Below are 19392 nucleotides of genomic sequence, written 5' to 3'. Positions count from 1 at the left end.
TAGAGAGCTATCTATGACACCAGTAAGATCTGGCTTCAAGTTGGGCTTTCCGACATGCATTGCCTGTGTGACCCTGGCCAAGTCACTTAACCTAGATTCTCTAGGCAACCCTCTAAGAGAATGTGCCTATCTGTACTGGTAAGAGGTTCTTCATCTGGAACTCCTTATAGAGATGAAATCACAGGCCTAGTTCCATCCCTTACCAAGAAGCAATACTTAGAAATTTATGAACTGAAACACTATCATCCTTATTTTTTGATATGGAATTACTTCCTCAAAGTCAAAGGATATTGCAAAGTTCCTATTATTCCTATGACTTTGCAATTAAATTTGCCAAGTGATAAACATGAACCAGAGAAGAAGCCATAGTATAGTGGATAGGGAGCTGGCTTTGGAGCCAGGGAGAGAGATCTGGGTTCAAGTCACACCTCTGATATTATTGGTTATTTAATACTGGATAAGAGTCTTAACTCAACACAGCGCTTAGCATATAAGAAACACTGAACAAATGCTTACTGACTGATAGATTAACACTAAGTCTAAGCAACTCTTTAAGACTGTAAGTGGCTGCCAACCTGCCTGGGTAGAGGGGGAGATATTTTCATTTAAGAGGCCCAAATCCCCATCCCTATGGTGTTAGTGGGAAAATTTTCTTTCCCAGTCTTTTTTAAAAAAGCATTTCCTATTTTAACAAAAAGAAATTTATTAATAAGAATAATATGTTCATAAAAAGAATAATATATTCATAGGTTAACATATGGGAAGAAATTGTTTTGAACTGGGATCAACCGGAGGTTGGACCATGTACAAGTAAACCTCAACCTTGAAAACCAGGTTTGACCTGATTAGGTCTGTTTAGAGACTCAGACTGCCCGGGGCTCTGGACATGAAATCTGCTCAGAGGATGGGGCAACTTGATAATCTGAGGCAAAGTGTAAATACGTGTATCATAGGATTTCAATCTGGAAGGTCATTTTTAGAGGTCATCTAATCCAACTCTTTTTATTTCAAAGATGAGGGAACTAAAGTCTGGCGAGTTTAAGTGCTTGCTCAAGGTCACAGAAGGGGCACAGTCAGGATTTGAATGCAGCTCCCCCTGACTCCAAATTCAGTATTTTTTCCATTGCATAATACTGCTTGGAGTAGGAATATAGCAGGTAGGCTATTATCTAGCACTTTTATCAAAGGTTTAACTAGATTGATCTAGTTCTCAGGGTCTGTTTTTTACAGGATAATGAGAACAATGAGTAAAACAACAGACACTCCTAGTTCTTTCTCTATTCTGTTAAAATAGTCATCTGAACTGAGCTACATGGTAAACATTTTCCCACTAATTCTTAGACAAAAGGCCTTTGAGAATTTTTTGGCTATGTTTTCTCGTACTGCACACAATTTTTTTTAAAGACAGGTGTTATGCAGATGGAGAAAGACAAAAAAAAAAGTGAGACACAGGAAGAAACAAAGAGAAAAAAATTTTTTTAAATCCCAAACTACTTTTTTTCCACTTCCTCCTAGGTACTACTTCCCACTTTGAATGATCAACTTGTGCTTTTTCCAGATGCCTAGGCTTTTTTTTTTGGCTGTTTCTTCTTAATTCCATTACATAGTGGGAAAAAATGTTAATTGGCAACAGATTTTTAAATATTACACTATACCTTATCCAGTGCATGCATAGCAAAAACAGGCCCATCATGAGCTTTCACAGTCTTAAGTAAAAGAATATCTTTCCAAATAAAAATATCTCCAGTTGCAGCTCCAGAGAAAACCAGGTCTTCCATTCGTCCATAAGAAACTGACATCATTGTTTCCAATTTCCCAATATTGCCAAAGATTCCTCGTTTAGATGTGAAGCCGCCACCTGGAGTTGGAGGGGAAAAGGTTTTATTATATTTCTGATGAAAATTCTTGATATTATCTTCACAGAGCATGTAGAATGAATATTAAGTGAAAAATAAATAAATGAAATAAATGCGGGGTGAATCAATTTCTTTTGAAACAGCCTTGAAAATGATAATTCAGTAAGCAGAAAGAAATGTCAATGGATGAAGTATTCCAAGTATGTACGTTAAGCTGAGTTTCAGACAAGGTTAAGTGTAATAATATTCAAGAAACTACTGTGAGCAAGAATGCCTTATGTAAGTTTCTCCCTATGTTCTTTAAAAACACCAACAAACTGAACAGGCAATGAAAATAGAATTCTGTACCTGCCTAAATATATTTCCCACAGTAAGTGTCATTGTGAGAATGATGTGTTCTTTTTTATGGGAAAGCTACTAAAATGAGCCTATCAGATTTATCACTGTGTGCCATTGTTTTTAAATTTGTGATGATGTCATGAAGCCTTTCTTGATTCTCCTGGTGGTTAGTATTCTCTTCCTCTTCAAATTATCTTGTATTTACCTTCAATTTGCGTACAGTTTATATTCATCTGTGGAATGTAAGCTTCTTGAGGGCAGGGTTTTTGGTGTGGTGTCCTCAGAGCTTATCATAGTGCCATGCACACAGTAAGAACTACATATATATATATATATATATATATATATATATATACACACACACACACACACACACACACACACACATGTATATGTGTATGTGTATATATGTATATGTGTATGTGTATATATGTATGTATATACATAAAATGTAAAATGTGTATATATGTATGTATGTATACAGACCTACATACATAAATAGGTATATCTATATATGCTTATATGTATGTATTATATGTGTGTATGTGCTTATTAAATTAATCCTATTAATGAGTAAAAAGGCAAATTGTTCATATTTTGATAGAGTATCAATTATTTCATTGTTAATATCATTCAATTCAACAAGCAACTATTGCGTGCCTGGTCCCGGACTAAGAAGTAGAACTACAAAGGTAGAAATGAAATTGTCTCTGCTTTTATGAAGCTAACATTCTGCTGGGGAGAAACCACATTAAATTAAATACAAAACATGTGCAAAATAAATACCTATATAGGAGAGGAGCACTACAAATGGGGAAATCGGGGGCATAGCATTTGAGCTGAGACTGGAAAGAAGTGAGGAATTCCAAGAGGTGAAATGGGGGGGCAGGGACTTTCCAAGAATGGGAAGCATTGAGCTGAGACATGGAATATTGTGATTAAGTCACCTGAAATAGGACAGCTTGGATTGAATGTACCTTCTGGGGTGGGGGGGGGGAGGTCATGTGAGACCAGCATTACAACACTCAATATTGCTTTTCCCCTCTGATTGAAAGGCTGGAGGGGAGAACAATAAATTCTTCCCCAAACTTCCCTTATTAGAGGGCTCAGAATTTTCCAGCTAACTTCATTTCCCATCAGTTGCTTTGCTTGGTTTTTAGACTCCACAAACATTATGCCTCTCTAGAGTGTGCCCACCCCCACTCTTTTCAGTTTCCTTTTGTGTATTGTCTTCCCCCATTAGATTGTAAGCTCTTTGTGGGCAGGGTTCATTTTTCTTTATACTTAACTAACTTATATAAAGCATTCTGACTTACAATGGTTTCTTGAATATTCAATATCTGAAGCACTTAGCAAAATGCACATAGAAGGTCCTTAATAAATATTTGTTGATTACTGACTATTGACCAGACTAGAAAGATGAGTTGGAGGCAGACTGTGAAGAGCTTCAAAGGCCAACCGAACAGATGAGATTGTATTTCATCCTAGAGGCAAAAGGGGATACCTGAAGCTTACTAAGCAGAGGGTAACATGGTCAGTGCTGAGCTTCAGGAGAATCGTTTTGGCAGCTGTGTGGAGGATTATCTCCAGATAGGAGAAGCTAGATTCAGAGGAGCTAATGTGTAGACCTGTTGGAAAAGTCTGTTTGAGAGGTGATAAGACCGGATTTAGGGCGCTATAGTGCAAGTGGAGAGGAAGGGAAGAGATGCATAAAGATGTTAGAGTGGGAGGGAGAATCAACCTCACTGACATTGTCCTCAAGAAACATTCACTCAATACCCTCTAATTATGAGTGTGAGGGTTTAATTAGTGCACTGAAAGAGAATCTTAGAAGCACTAAAAAGTTCATGTATCTCCTTACAGTAAGCTTTCTACTTCCTTAGGTCTAGTATGTAAAAGAGGGTTGATTAAGGAGCCTCTAATGAACTTGATGACAACCTGACAATACCACAGGGCAGAGACCTTTGTTTGAAGGCATCTGGGGCACAGATATCTCCCTGATGAGTACAGGCATGCTCACTGGTGACTCGATGATTAGAACATAGCGAATTTCCAGGGATTCGCTGCCTGAGACACAGGGGAAGAGATTGTTACCAGAGGAACCACTCCCTTTCTGGATCTATAAATGAGTTAATAGACCCAGACACCTTCTCCTACTTCCCCTCCCTCTCCTCTTTCTCTCTTTTTTTCTCCATCTCTTCCCATCGCTCTCCCTCTCTTCTCTCTTTTTCCCCCTCTCCCTCCTTTTTCCTCTCTCTGTAGGGAGAGGCCAGAACGCTTTATATAAGTTAGGTATGTATAAAGAAAGACAATCCCTGCCCACAAGGTGCTTACAATCTAATGAGAGAAGACACAAAAGGAAACTGAAAAGAGTGGGGGTGGGCACACTCCAGAGGGATATAATGTTTGTGGAGTCTAAAAACCAAGCAGGGCAACTATAGGAAATGAAGTTAGCTGGAAAATTCTGAGCCTTCTAGTAAGGGAAGTTTGGGGAGGGATTTATTGTTCTGTCTTCCAGCCCTTCAGTCAGAGGGTAGAAGCAAGTTAGTGATGCAGTGATGGTCTCACGTGACTCCCCCTCAGAGACAGAACTTTCAGGGATGCCCATAGCAAGGGGACCTGATATAGATGGCAAACCAGCAATGGAGACTGAGACATATGTGTCAGAGAGGTAGGACTAGATCTAGTTGAAAGAATCATACAAACACGCAAAGAGGAAAAAGTACACAGGAGGAGAGGTCACCATCATCCAAGGTTTCAAAGAATTTAAGAAGGATTAGGTTTGAGACAAGGCCATCAGATCTGGTAATTAAGAGGTAATAAGTAGTTTTGAAGAAAGCAAAGAGGTCAGAAGCTAGATTGCAAAGGACTGAGAAGTGAATCAGTGGAAAGGAAAACAGTTTTTCCTTAGGTTTTTATCTGTGAAAGGGAGAAGAGATACAGGACCACAAAATAAGGGTTTAGAAGGATTAAGCTAAAGAGTTTTTTTTAAGGATAGGAGAGACCTGGAAATGTTGTAGGTGACAGAAAATAATCCTATGGATGGGAAAAAGCTGAAGAGAGAGAAGGGAATTATTATAAGGAGACAATCTGTTAGAAAAAATTAGTTCCTAGATAGTGGACCTGGATGTCAGCTTCTGCATGCAGGAGGAGGGATTATGAATTTCCTAGTCAGCATAATCCTGGAATTTAGCCTTATAACCAAGAGAAAGGAGATTTCTAGGGCAGCACCACATTTGAGGATTGCTTTGTGGGTTGTCCTAATTCTAGAGTTTCCAAGTTCTTGAACCTGGGGACTGAATTCTCTAGAGAGGAAAAGGGATTTCCCAAATCAAAAGGAACATTGGCTGCATAGGGCAAACCCAACAAGTTATTCTATCAGTGGAGGTCCGATGGCAAGTGGATTCTTTGTTCGGCTGCCCCCAAAATATATTTATTTTTCAGGGGTAATATAAACCACAGGCTAGTACTCTGACTCTGGGGGAAACTGGGGCTCTGTGGGAAAAAGACATATGCTAGAATGTCAAAGAATTGTTCCAATAGCAGCCCCCAAGCACAGCTCCCTTCTGAGAGCTTATGTTTTCGGTGTTTCTGTATCTGTTGCTGGGCTCCCGTGAATACTTTGTATTTCATGCATTTTCTGTAGGGTGAAATAAACAGAGTCCGTACTCAATATGCATTTGCTACTTTCAGTGCTTGTACAAGAGTTGAGAACTCTATTACTCACATCTGGGAAAAAACCTATACATCCCAGAGTATGCTAGCAGATTTTTGGTGGAGCACCTCCTGTTAGGGCAATAAGCTAAAGACATAAATCCCCAGGATTGGACCCGGTCCATGTGAGTCCAGGGCTATGAGAGTTACAAATGTAATTATCTGTAAGAACCGTGAATAAGAATGAGTATTCTACTACTTGAAATCAGGAAGTTTAAATCCCATCTCAGACACTCTATCTGTGTAAGATTTCCAGTCCTACATCACAAAGTAACCCTGGGTAAGTCTCTTAACCTCTCTGGGCCTCAGTTTCTTCTTCTGAAGATAATAAGAACGGCTTATCTCACAGGGTTCTAGAGAGGATCAAATGAGAATGAACGCCAAACACTTTGTACAACTTAAAGTGTTACAAAAAAAGTCGGCTATTGTTATGATCTGTAGAAAATGTCTACAGACATCCACATGGCATTCGAGATACTGAAAAATCAGTCCTGTCATCTCATAGTTTGACATCTCAAGGATTAAGTTTCAGAGCAATATTAGGAAGAAAATATTTCCACATATACCTTCAACTGGGATTAGAGAAAGACTTAACTTTCTTCCTCCTAACTACTGTGACAATAATAACAATAATAAATTCAGACAAATGATGAATTCAAAAGAAGCACCTGCTTGTTGCCAGAATTTGATGTGCTTTATCCCAACAGTTACCAGTCTGTCCACATGATGTGGGTTGCACTTCACTACAAATATCTTATCTTTATGTCCTCTGTAAAAGAGAAACAGAGAAAATGCTAAGTTGAACAAAGAAAAAAAAAGATTTTAAGTTAAATAATAAATGGAATTCAAAAAAAATATTTCTCACTGTTGACCATTTGTTTGGCCTATTTTCATTACAAACATTCATGAAGCACATATGAGGTTTTGAGGGGAAACCAGGAATTCACATATAGGTCCATGCAAAGTCTTAAATGGATCAGCCAAAGCTTTTACTTCATTGTATATTTGAGTCATTACACTTTACCTCAGTGTTGACATCAACATTCTCCTAATTATGGTCTAACTCTAAACGATGGATAAATAATATATATCAATAATCATTTTCTATTTTTCTTTGTTTTACAGATTACCAGGCCCAAAGAACATGTCTCCCCATGGCCACATTCCTAGGATGGTCCTTGGACAACAGACACACCATCTGTTCTAGAACAGAAGGTGATATGTGAGGCAATGGAGAGACACATGGTGGGAACAAGGAGTCTGTAGTATATAATTACTAGTATGCTGTGTACCAAAAATGAAGCCAAAGGTATCATTTAGGCATGTAGAATTAGACTGAGGAGGTAGGCAGGTAAGATTTATTAATTATAGGCAGATAGCCTGAGTGTTGCACTGGTACTCATGGAAAGCCACCAGTATAATTATACTGGTGACATATGAAAGATCATCTAGGGAAGCCTTATAGGAGGACACAGACAAGAACTGAACTGGATGAAAAAAAGTGTGGATCGGTTGCAATCCGTGCATTCAGTAGAAATACCCAAATCAATTAGATTATGGATCTATTACAGGTGTCTTTCTCTTGCCTAATGTCTTATTTGAATTCTGCAGCTTGTTCTTAATTTGATGTGCTACTGATTTGTGAATTTCTGACTGTAGAAATAATACTAAGTGATGGCCCAAACCCCTATGTAGGATGGGATCAATTTATTAACTATTGTGCATTGAAACTACCAATGTAACCCCATTCTGAGAGACCTCCTAACCGGAAGAAAATGTATTAAAGGTAGTATATTATTTTCCTTCTACTTGCATGCTAAGTTAATGTTTTAAAATATATCTATCTATAGGTACGCACCTCCACACACACATGTATGTATAAAACTGTAACCTATTAGCTTGCCTGTTAAAAGTTTGACAAATCCTCCCCCCCGCCCCATTTTTAACTTGTAAAAAGGCTTGCTGTACAGAATTTTCAACCATCACCTACATTTTAAGGGAAGATTAGCTTTTTCAAGGTCACCCTTAGGCTGATTATGAGAAATTGCATAGTACAGGCCTCCTACACAGATAACAACTACCTGTAACTGAGGCTGCTGAAGGTATTAATTATTACGTGTCAAGGATTAACAGCTCAGAGGACCAATCATGAGTTCAGAAAGACTCTCCATGAACTTAACCATCTGCACTTGATCCAATTAATGTCCCTACAACCTTCAGAGGTTAGAGTTAGGGTTAGTAAAATCAAAGTGTCAAATCAAAAGTGAGATTTATTGAAAAATGTCAGAAATAAAGCTTTCTCCCAACATCCCCCATATATAAAAGAACTCACCCTCAAATTTTACTGAAGATTTACTATGCCTAAAGATTCACTGCTGCCTGCCCTCCCCAGAGGTGAGAGCTCATTGTCGGTGTGGAGATTTAAAGACTTATCACAGATCTCAGCGGAACTTTGGAAGCAGGAGTGTTCTAGTACCCTTCCCTATAATTTTGTGACTCAGTGAGTTGTTCTGTCACTACACCACTAGAAGAGAGAGAGCCAATCCCACTGCATAACTCATACCCCAAAGTACCCACTATCTGTTCCTTTATTCCTGTCCCCCTTAACCCTATCCACCAAATGTTCCACTCCAGAAGTACCAGCCCCTTCCATTGTGCTCTCTGGTATACTTGCTCCATACTTAACAAACTTGTTTTCATCTTGAATGTTTAAGATGGGTCTATTTACCCAGTCCTAACCCCTCTCCTAACCCATCTTGAATCAACTGCCTATTGTACTGCTCAAGTTTAACACACCCAAAACAGAATTCCTTATCTTACTTTCCCCAAATTCCCAATTAATGTTCAGAGCACCACCATTTTCCCAGTCTTAGAGGTTTGCAACCCCAGTGTCTTCTTTGATTCTTCATTTATACTCATCCACATTTCTAATCTGATGCCAAGTCTTATCATTTCTCCCTTCACGACATCTCTTGTATATATTCCCTTCTCCCCACTCACATAGGTACCACCTTGGGGCCTCAGTTGCCAAAGTGAATTTAAAGTAAGTCTGACTCTTCTACTCAACAAATTACAGTTGTTCCAGGATCAAATATAAAATCCTCTATTTGGTATTTAAAGCCCTTTACAATCTCCAGGGGTGGGGAACCTGCAGCCTTGAGGCCACATGTGGCCCTTTAGGTCCTCAAGTGTGGCCCCTTGACGGAATCCCAACTTCACAGAACAAATCACCTTAATAAAAGGATGTGTTCTATAGAATTTAGATTCAGTCCAAAAGCCTCACCCGAGGACCTAGAAGGCCACATGTGACCTTGAGGCCACAGGTTCCCCACATCTGAGCCTAGGACCTTTGTTAAGTTTCCATTCTTTTTTATATTTTTATATATTTTATGTTTTACTCCCTTCTGTGTAATCTAAAGATGCGTGTCATGGACTAAAGCCCAGTATTGGCTAACACTGACATAAAAAATGCAAAAAAGGGCATTTCGCATAAAAGAAAATTTAAATTACCCATCAAATTACCATGGAGCCACAGACCTGACCTGAAAGAAATTGGATTGGGTCTCAGGACTCTTGTGGCAAGAATATAAATAAATTCCTAATCCTATGAACTTCTTTAACTCCTTTGTTCACTGCTCTCTCATAGGTAAGAATTAATAAATAAGGTTAGAAATTCAGTTAGGCTAAAGATTTGCTTAACCACATCAGAAAGTCTGTAAGCATTTTCTGATTTTTAACACCCAATGTGTCATAAAGTAATAAGCTATAAAGTGTATAAAGTAATAATAGATGAGATTTTCTATAATTTAAGGTTTTCAAAGTGCTTTCCTCACAAAAATCCAGTGAAGTAGGCAGTACAAGTAGTAGCATCTCATTTTTACAGCTGAGGAGACTAAGGCTCAGACTGGTTTGCCCAAGGCTACATAACTGTCAAGGGATTATGTTGCTTTTAGGTTTTCTCTTCTATTAGAACACAAAGACAAGGCCTGAGAAATAAAAGTGGTATCCTCAATCCTCAATTATAGTAATAATACTATATCCATATTATATACATATATATACACACATACATACACACATATGTACATATTACACACACACACACATATGGTAAACTACATACTACAACACAGATCACAACTTTCTGTAACTAAGTAGATGGTCTTCAAGAATTGATGTTACCAAATAGGATATAATACTTTAACATTAGTTTATAAATCATCTTCCTCCTAATAACCTTATGAGGTTGTTATTGCCAATTGAGAAAACTGAGACCCAGAGAATTTAAGAGATTGGTTCAGGAGCACACAAATTCTAAGAGCCCAAGCCAAGACTTGAGCCCAGGTCTATTAACTACAAGAATGAAGCTCTTTCCACTACATGGTACTACTGTCTCTCTGAAAGCTACTTCTTTCTTCCATATCTATTTATAGTTCTGAGTGAACAGCTGGTTAGCCATCCACAGCTGTGGAAGGCTTTCCAGATGGAAAATGGCACAATTGTTTCTTTTGAAATTTAGACATATGCTTTCCCTGAAATTCTCTACAAATGCAGTGGCATATTTTCATAGATAGAACCAATTAAAATTCAGTACCTTAAAATAAGAGAAGCCTAGATGGAAAGTAAAGATCCTCATTAAGATCTGGGGTGGGGCAAGGAGTATTAGGGGGAGAGCCATCTACTAGAGTTATACTCTAGTACTAACTTGCTCCAGCTTCCTAGTACATATAATTCATTGTCCCACCCCCTTTTTTTTAGCCTCTTTTTTTTGGTGAGGCAATTGGGGTCAAGTGACTTGCAAAGGGTTACACAGCTAGTAAATGTGATATGTCTGAGGTCAGTTTTGAACTCAGATCCTCCTGACTCCAAGGCCAGAGCATTATCCACTGTGCTACCTAGCTGACCCTTCATTGTCCCTTCTAACTGGGCTTTGTCCTGTTTTTATTTTTAATTGTTTCATTATATGAAATTCATATGTTTTAACTTTGCAAGCTATCTCAAATCTTTTTTAGAAGCAAGTAAAGCATAAATCAATAAGAAAACCCTCAAACTTCTACAGCCTAGAGCTTAATTACCAAAAATTCAGAACTAATACCCCAGGTCTATCCCACCCATATTCAACATCTCTGGCATCCTGGAACTATATATATTCATTCATTAGCGTGAATTGCAAAATCTATGTTTAATTTTATGGGGAAAATTTTATGACCAAATGAGTGTCAGAGTTTAAATCCCTTATTTAAAAATTATTATGGATTCATGATAGAAAGTTAATTAAAAGTATGTAGAGGGGTGGGAAGCAATGGGGAAGCAAAGAGACACTGCCTTAGGCAACAAATTTTCTTATTAGACCCCTCCTTCCAATTATTTTGGCCTATAACCAATGCTGGGTGAACAGCTAAGCTAACTGTAAGTAAGGGGTGGGAAGCAATGTTTCTGGCATAGCTGATTCAGCAGGGAAAGAGCATGAGATAAGGGAGGACAGGTGGCATGTAAACAGCAGTCATTCTTGAAAAGTCTATTTATAAGATGGGTAGATTAGGGAAGCAATTTGCCTCCTTTGAAACTCAGCAGCAGATGTACGCTGATGGCGGCCTCTTAGGTAGCAAGCGCTAGCCTAATGACAAATGGTACTTCTGGCTCTAGTGACTTGGACGCTACTTGCTTAAAGTAATAAGGCGAGAGGAAAAACCAAGGCACAAAGCACAAACTTGAGAAAAGTGAGGATTTGTCTCTACTGGAAATTTTTTAATGCCAAAGGATGCAAAAATGACTTTTATCTGGGAAGAAAATCAGAATCTTATAATTCTCAGCCACAGAGACTGGTCTAAGCTCGATCAGGCGTCCATAAAGTACTGCAAGCTGCTTTTGTTTAATGTGTGCGTGGCTAACCCCACAAGTAACTTCTTAGAAACTGAAGATGACATCTTGTAGATAAAAATCAGCTATTGACCATTAGTGGAAGGTGACCTCAGTAGAATGTTTTTGTCACACTTGAGCAGTTTCTTACCTTGTTGTTGCTATCTTTTCTCCTTTTTTCCAGTCCCAATATACAATGCTGTGAAAATCATCTAAACCAACAGACACGAGACATTTCCCATCAGCTGTAAGAAAACAATGCAAATGTCAATGGACAAGTTTCTTTAATTAAAAACAGAAGTTTTCAGTGACAAGAGAAAAGAATCTGAAATGAACCTAAGCATAGTCTTTAGGCTTGAAGTGGAAAGGTGATAAATCCATTTACTATAGATTTCACTGAATAAAGCAGCTGACCAGCGTTAGCTGAACTCCCCAACAGAATCTCAGTCTTACTGGACTGCAGAAGCTATGAAGTCTGTCCAGACCTGATCAAGAACCAGCTTTTTTTTTTTTGAAGCGATTGGAGTTAAGTGACTTGCCCAGAGTCACACAGCTAGTAAGTGTTATGTGTCTGAGGCTGCATTTGAACTCAGGTCCTCCTGACTCCAGAGCCAGTGCTCTATCCACTGTGCCACCTAGCTGCCCCAAGAACCAACTTTAAGAGGAAGAGGTAGGGAAGCGCTTTAAAATATTATTTTGTTTGACCCTCAGAAAAACCTTAGGCAGTAGATGCTATTATTATTTTTACAGTTGAGGAAACTGAGGCAGACAGAGGTTAAGTGACTTGCCTAAGGTCACACAGCTAGTAAATATCTGAGTCTGAGTTTGAATTCAGGTCTTCTTGACTCCAGGCTCAACATTCTCTTCATTGGGAATAAAGGCATCCACTATTTCCCAAGTCAGCTCTAATTGTTTTTTCAAGCTTAAACTAAGAAGTTTTTCTGGTCTTACAGTGGGCTCTTTTCAGCTTCCACCAATTGTTCCTCATTCTGCCTTATTGGGCCAAACAGAACAAGTCTAATCCCTGTTTCATGGGACAGCCTTTCAAATACTTGAAGACATCTATCATGACCACCCTCAGTCCTTCCTTCTCTAGGCTAAACATCCCAATTACCTTTGTCCCAATTACCAATACCCAATGATTCTTCCATAAAATGGACTTGAAGCCCTGCACAATTCTGGTGGCTCTCTTTTGGGTTTTCTCCAGTTTATCAAAGACCTTCCTAAAATGTGATACCCAGAACTGTACTTGGATCTCAAAATGTTGTCTGATCAGGATACAATACAATAGGATTATCACCTTTCTACTCCAAAATTCAGAGCGTCTCAACGTTGCAGAAGACTGAATTGGGATTCTTGGAATATGAGGCCCTCAATATTTAATTAGATTGAATTGATTATCATACCTCTGTTCCAGGCTTGTTATTATTTTCCTGACCTCATCTAATTTCTCCCTCTGTCCAGGTGGTCTGTAATATAGTCAGACAACAATACTACTCCTGATTCTGCTTCCACTGAGCTTTCCCCAAATACTCTGCATTATACTTCCTTTTGTTGCCAGGTTCCTATATTTTCTCACATATTGTTAATATACAATGCTATCCAGGTCCACCCCTTACCTATCCTGTAATAAATAAGATACACTTTCCAGAGTCATATTCTAGGCACTGGCCTCATTCAACCAAGTTTTAGTGATACCCATGGGGTCAACTTCGCTTCCTTGTATTAGAATATCTAGTTCATCTTACTTGCTATCCATACTTTGTGAATAAACACTGCATATGAACATCTGTGGCCATGGTTTTTAAGGATGTCTCCTTTCTTGGATTTTGTCACACATAAATTTCTGAACATAGGCAATTCATAGTAATGACTGACTTGCCTTTCATCTTTAACTAAAAAAATTGAGTTTGTGATATCTATTTGTGGCCTCTTTTTGAAACCACAGACTTATCAGCTTCAAAGAGAATACCACAGGCCCTATAACAACTACAGGAAATGTCTGGGTTAGTGATCTTGGGTAAATTATTATCTATAGTTTATCTCTACAAGACTTAAACACCTTAGATACAGAAACTACATCTATTTTAAATATTAAAAGACTATTACATAATTATATTTTAATTTATAAGACACTTGATTCTGCCTCCACTTCTTCACAAACTCATTAATCAAAGCCTTGTAATTTTTCTTCCATTTTTACCATTTAAAATTGGCTATTACTTTTGAATAAAATAGAAACACCATACTCTGACATTTGAAGCTCTCTACATTTGGTTCCAACTTACCCTTCTTGCCTTATTTCACATTCTCCCTTTCTTTCACTCAACATTAGGGCCAAACTAGAATACTTACTGAACTCCATCATGGTTCTGCCCTCTCCTATATTACTACCTTTGGTAACATTGCTTCCCACACCTGAAATGGATGCCCGACACCTCCCTCTCTCTTCCTAAACCCCTTCACAATCTCCATTAGTTGAAATCTTTCCTTTAAGATCCAGTTTGAACGCCATTTTCCTCATATAGTGATCTCTCTCTCCTTAAATAACGTGCTTCATTTTTTGTTGTTGTTGTTCAGTTGTTTTTAAGTCGTGTCCAACTCTTTGTGACCTCATTTGGGATTTTCTTGGCAAAGATACTAGAGTGGTTTGCCATTTCCTTCTCCAGCTTATTTTACAGAAGAGGAAACTGAGGCTAACGGAGTTAAGTGACTTGCTGAAGGTTGCACAGCTGGTAAGTGTCTGAGGCCAGATTTGAATTCAGGAACAGGAGTCTTCCTAACTCTAGGTCCAGCACTCTACCCACTGTGCCCCTAACTGCCCTTCCTCTTTATACTAATACGCTTCTTAAGGGCAGCTACCTTGTTTTATTTTATCTTTGTATCCTACAATCTAGCACACAGCTGATGCTTAAGGCTTGCTGTATTTAATTTAATTGAAGTGAAATGGAAGCAGTGAGTGCATGCATATAAATCTTCCTTGGCATATAGTGAAAAAAAGCCTTCCTTAGTTGCCCCCTTTTGGTATCTAAATTATAAAGAGGAGGACCATTGCTTAAAATCTAGCCAAAGCTCTTTGGCTGCAGGGGCTGCTGTGAGGGAAGCTGTGATTAATTCTACCTGGAGTCAACTTAGTTGGCCCCTTTTTCCAGGACACTGGGTAGCAAGACATTCAGATGTTTGCTACATATGCCAAATGGCTCTTCCCCAATCCACCCTGGGATGCATCTCTCTTTTCTGAATATAGAGGCACCTGTCTGAAAAGACTGTTCCACTGCTCCACTAGTCTGGGACCTGTCTGGTTAGACTGTTACACAGACACATGACCTAAGTCCTGGACCTTTGCTCGGTCTTTGATTGTTCTCCTTCTCCCAATTCCCCTCCCCAAAACTGCTTGGAAGGGTATGTTGGTGTTTCCTCTGGGAAGCCATGCTCACTATAGAAGAAAACAGAAATCTAGGTTAAGTAAAAATTCTCCACTATGCCTAAAATACTCTTCTCTAGTGAATGAAGCAATTAAGAAATTGCATTAACAATTTCCAGGGACCTAACTCACTATCAGAGAGTGAATATGAAAATAATCACAGAACCTCAGGACTAGACGGGGCCTTTGAGAATATCTAGTCCATTCACTTTACAGACGAGGAAATGTTACCTTCAAATATGTTTTCAACATAACTATTTGAAATCATGCAGAAATACATAATTATTAGGGGTCAATAAGACTTAGGGTGATATCCAACATGGACAAGTACTAGCTTTATGGCTCTGTGAAAGATACTTTGCCTCCCTGAGACTTTGTTTCCCCTCCTGTATAATGGAAATTATAATTAACAATAACATCATCATATATTATAACATAATTATTATAACTATATTCTATATAATAATTATCCTCTATATCTATACTATTGTAGTTTATGAGTATTATAATTAATATTTATAAAAATAATTATTATTCCAATAGTACCTACCCACTTTATGTAATTGTAGTGAGGATCCAATAAAATAATGCATGAAAAGCATTTTGCAATCTTAAATTGGCACATACAGTCTTTTATCATTATTATTGTTAATATCACTAGTCAATCATTATTATCATTATCAAGCCTTAAACTAAGCAAAATTTTTCATAGAATTACAATACTGACATCTATTTTTTATGACTCCAAAGTGATAAGTAATGCCATCCTAATCATTCCCAGTTACCCCCTTCATGATTCTGTATCTTCCCATACACTTATAATTCATAATGTTTCCATATATGCATATTTCTCTTATTCCCATTTTCATTGATGTTATTGATGTGTTCTGACATACTTTTTAGTCCCTAAGCTCCTTGAAGGAGCAGACTTATCTCACCCTTCTGCTCTAATTCCATCTCGAGTGCAGATTTCTGCTCACAGTTGGTTTTCAAATAACATGGTTGTTCCTGACAAAACTGAAGACAAAAATGATGATGAAGCATGCCTTCAACTGCTATAGAAGGAATGGGAAGGAAGGAAGGAAGGAAGAAAGAAGGGAAGGAAAGAAGGAAGGAAGAAAAAGAAACTCCATGAGAGAGATCACATTAATATCAACTATTGGTGATACTGGGAGCAGCTGGTGGTGCAGTGGATAGAATATTAGGCCTAGACTTAGGAAGACTTGAGTTTGACTGCAGCCTCAGACACTTACTAGCAATATGACCCTGGGCAAGTGACTTAACCTATGTTTGCCTCAGTTTCCTCAACTATAAAAATATAAGTAATAATAGCACCTACCTCCCAGGGTTGTTGTGAGGATCAAATGAGATATTTGTAAAAAGCACTTATCACAGCATCTGGCACATAGCAGACTCCACATAAATGCTTATTCCCTTCCCTAACTACAGTGATTGACACAAGATACTTAAAAAAATGTTTTTGGAGGGATTTAGCCTAAGATTTGGTCTTTTATATCAACTCTATTTTTAAATATAAATGTACATGAAAAATCGATATAAAACCTGAGATTGTATAGAAATTTTGCTCAACTTAAGGTTTGGTAACAACTATAGTGACAATACCAATAATAATAATAATAACTAATTTTATGTATAGTTTTAAAGTTCTAAAATGTTTTATATGCATTATTTCATGTGTGTCCTTAGGATACAAGCTTATAAAAATGAAAGATAAAGCTTTTCTCTTAGTAACAGCATCTGTACCCACAGCAGCTGGGTCATTTGGTTCAATACCACACACACAGTAGAAGCTCAATACTTCTTGATGATGATTTGAAAAAAAAAATTCACGTTTCCTCAAGATGACTTGTAGTAAGTGGCATTTACTGTTTCATTCTTTTTTTCTCCCAGGAGAATTTCTGAAGGTTGGAATCCCATCCACTGACACAATAATACCAGACTTCAGAGTTAGCCTCCTTGTGATGCCCCTTTTCTGTCCTCTATGAGCGTTACAGGAAACAGTACACATGTGTAGGTTCCTTAACTACTATATCTCTTATTCACAGGCATTTTTTCTTCCTGCATCATGAAAACTTAGGCTGTGTTGACATGAGAGATAATAAGTATTCAGTTATTTGGAAACAACCAGGGAATGGATAGACTTTGATTTTTTTCATTTGCATGTGGAATATTTCCTATAAGGTTAATTGGCATTTTTCATTGTCAATTATTTTTTGGAGGGATAGGTAATGTCCTTTTCAACACTTTCTAAGCCGGTGCATATTAATTATTTATGTTTTTTTTCATTGTTCTTAGAAATAAATTGAAAGCTTATAATACCAACTGTAAAGGTCAATTTAAAAAAAGAGCCTTTTACCCAACAGACAAATAAGTAGGTGTCCTACTCAGGTTCATAAAATATACATAAACTCTCTGAATTAGATCTTGAGAGAGCAAGTTAGCTGTTTAATGGTATCTCTGTCTAATTTAATGTTATTCTGCTGTGTTCTTTTAATGGGAGTGATATTCAAGATACTAAATTTTTATACAGCTAAATTTTTCTAATTTAGGTTTCTGTTTTTGTAGGAATAATTGCTTTGCTAACTGCTAGCACAAGCACAAAAATATGTTACTTTTTTCCAGTTGGATATGGCAAATTCACATGGGACATTAAATACCCTAAGTCTATTTCTTCCTGACCCTGTAATAATAATAGCTAGTATTTATATATCACTTTAAAGTCCACATCACGCTTTAAATACATTATTTTACTTGGGACATCTAATTCTGTGAAATAGGTACTTAAAAATAGAGGTCTAGACTGGGAATTTAATCCTGTAGGGACCTCCAGGTGTGGAAACTCCCTTCATCAACATATATCAGCAACCTATTGGTTATTTACAGATTTTAGAAAGTTGCCTGGAGTACTGAGATGTTAGTGATTTTCCCATGATAACACAGCTAGTATCTGTTACAAGCTGAACTTGAAACTTGATATTTTTCCTTCTAATTCAGTCTTCTGTCCACTATACTATTCTGTGGGCTATTTTGCATGATGATAATAATAATAATAGCTAGAATTTACATAGAACTTTATGGTTTGCAAAGCACTTTACAAATAATACGAATATCTCATTTTAATTTTACAATGGGGGTGGGTGCTATTATTATCCCCATTTTACAAATCAGGAAACTGAGGCTGAGAGATTTAATACATTGCCCAGGATCATAGAGCTAGTAAGTATCTAAGGTAGGTTTGGAACTCAGATCATCTTAACTTTAAGACATCACTGTGCCACCTAGCTGCCTAAATGAAATGTTTTGAGATGTATAAACTGTTTTGATAAGAAATGTTTTCTTATTTACTTTAGAAAAGTACAAGAATTAATTGATAATATCTTGTACTTGAAAAGATATTTTCATAATCTTTATATACTATAGTTAAAAAGTATCTAATTTGCCTGCCTTAAAATTCTTGGATGATTTCTTTGTATTATCGTTATGTACATCTAATCAAGAGACATGCATGCTATCAAGTCAATGAGCTGACAGCTCAATCAAATTCAAACATGAGTTTTGGCTACAAGGACCTTTAGGATACTGATTTATACGCAGTTAATTCTTAGACAGACTGAAACAACGCTATTCACATGCTGAACATAGGAAATTCATAGCATGTTCCTACCACTCTGGATTGTGACTTAAGCATGTTCATAACAATTTCCCATGTGAGACTAATATTTCTTTGCTTTTGACTCTACCTTTATTAACACTAGAGATTCAAAGCTGCCCCAGAACCTAAGATCATTTTCAATTGGGATCAAATGCAGTTTAAAAAAGATAATTGAAATAGGAGTGGGCTAAATTCAACCCACTAGAATTCATCTGGGAAGCTAATCCATAGATCACAGTGAGAGTATTTCCCTAAAATATAACTTAAAATTGGTTTCTAAAATGTTTAGCAAGACACTTTTAGCATGTAACATCAAGTTTGGTTTCTTGGAGATACATAACTTTCTCAGGAAGCTAGGTGGCATGGTATCAGGAGCCTAAAGTCAAGAAGATCTGAGTTCAAATCCAGCCTCAGACACTTATTAGCTGTGCAACCCCAGTGCTCTGCCCAAAGGAATGTAAATTTGGATCTCTGAAACCTCACAATATATCTTGGCTAGATTTCTTTCTTAAGGACCATGCCTTAAA

General features: G+C 37.5%; 1 protein-coding gene across 1 annotated transcript in view; it reads right to left on the bottom strand.

Annotated features, from left to right (window-relative positions):
• The window catches only part of EML6 (EMAP like 6), a 295107-nt gene that overhangs the window by 73776 nt on the left and 201939 nt on the right, over positions 1–19392 (bottom strand). Inside the window, 3 exon segments of the mRNA XM_078149518.1 lie at positions 1656–1858; positions 6578–6678; positions 11920–12013. Of these exon segments, the coding sequence (XP_078005644.1) occupies positions 1656–1858; positions 6578–6678; positions 11920–12013 (398 nt within the window).

The sequence above is a fragment of the Phascolarctos cinereus genome, unplaced genomic scaffold (genome assembly GCF_003287225.1).
Source record: "Phascolarctos cinereus isolate Bilbo 61053 unplaced genomic scaffold, phaCin_HiC Scaffold_2;HRSCAF=192, whole genome shotgun sequence".
NCBI lineage: Eukaryota > Metazoa > Chordata > Mammalia > Diprotodontia > Phascolarctidae > Phascolarctos > Phascolarctos cinereus.
The sequence above is the reverse complement of the archived record's forward strand: the minus strand, read 5'-3'. Positions and strand labels throughout refer to the sequence as shown.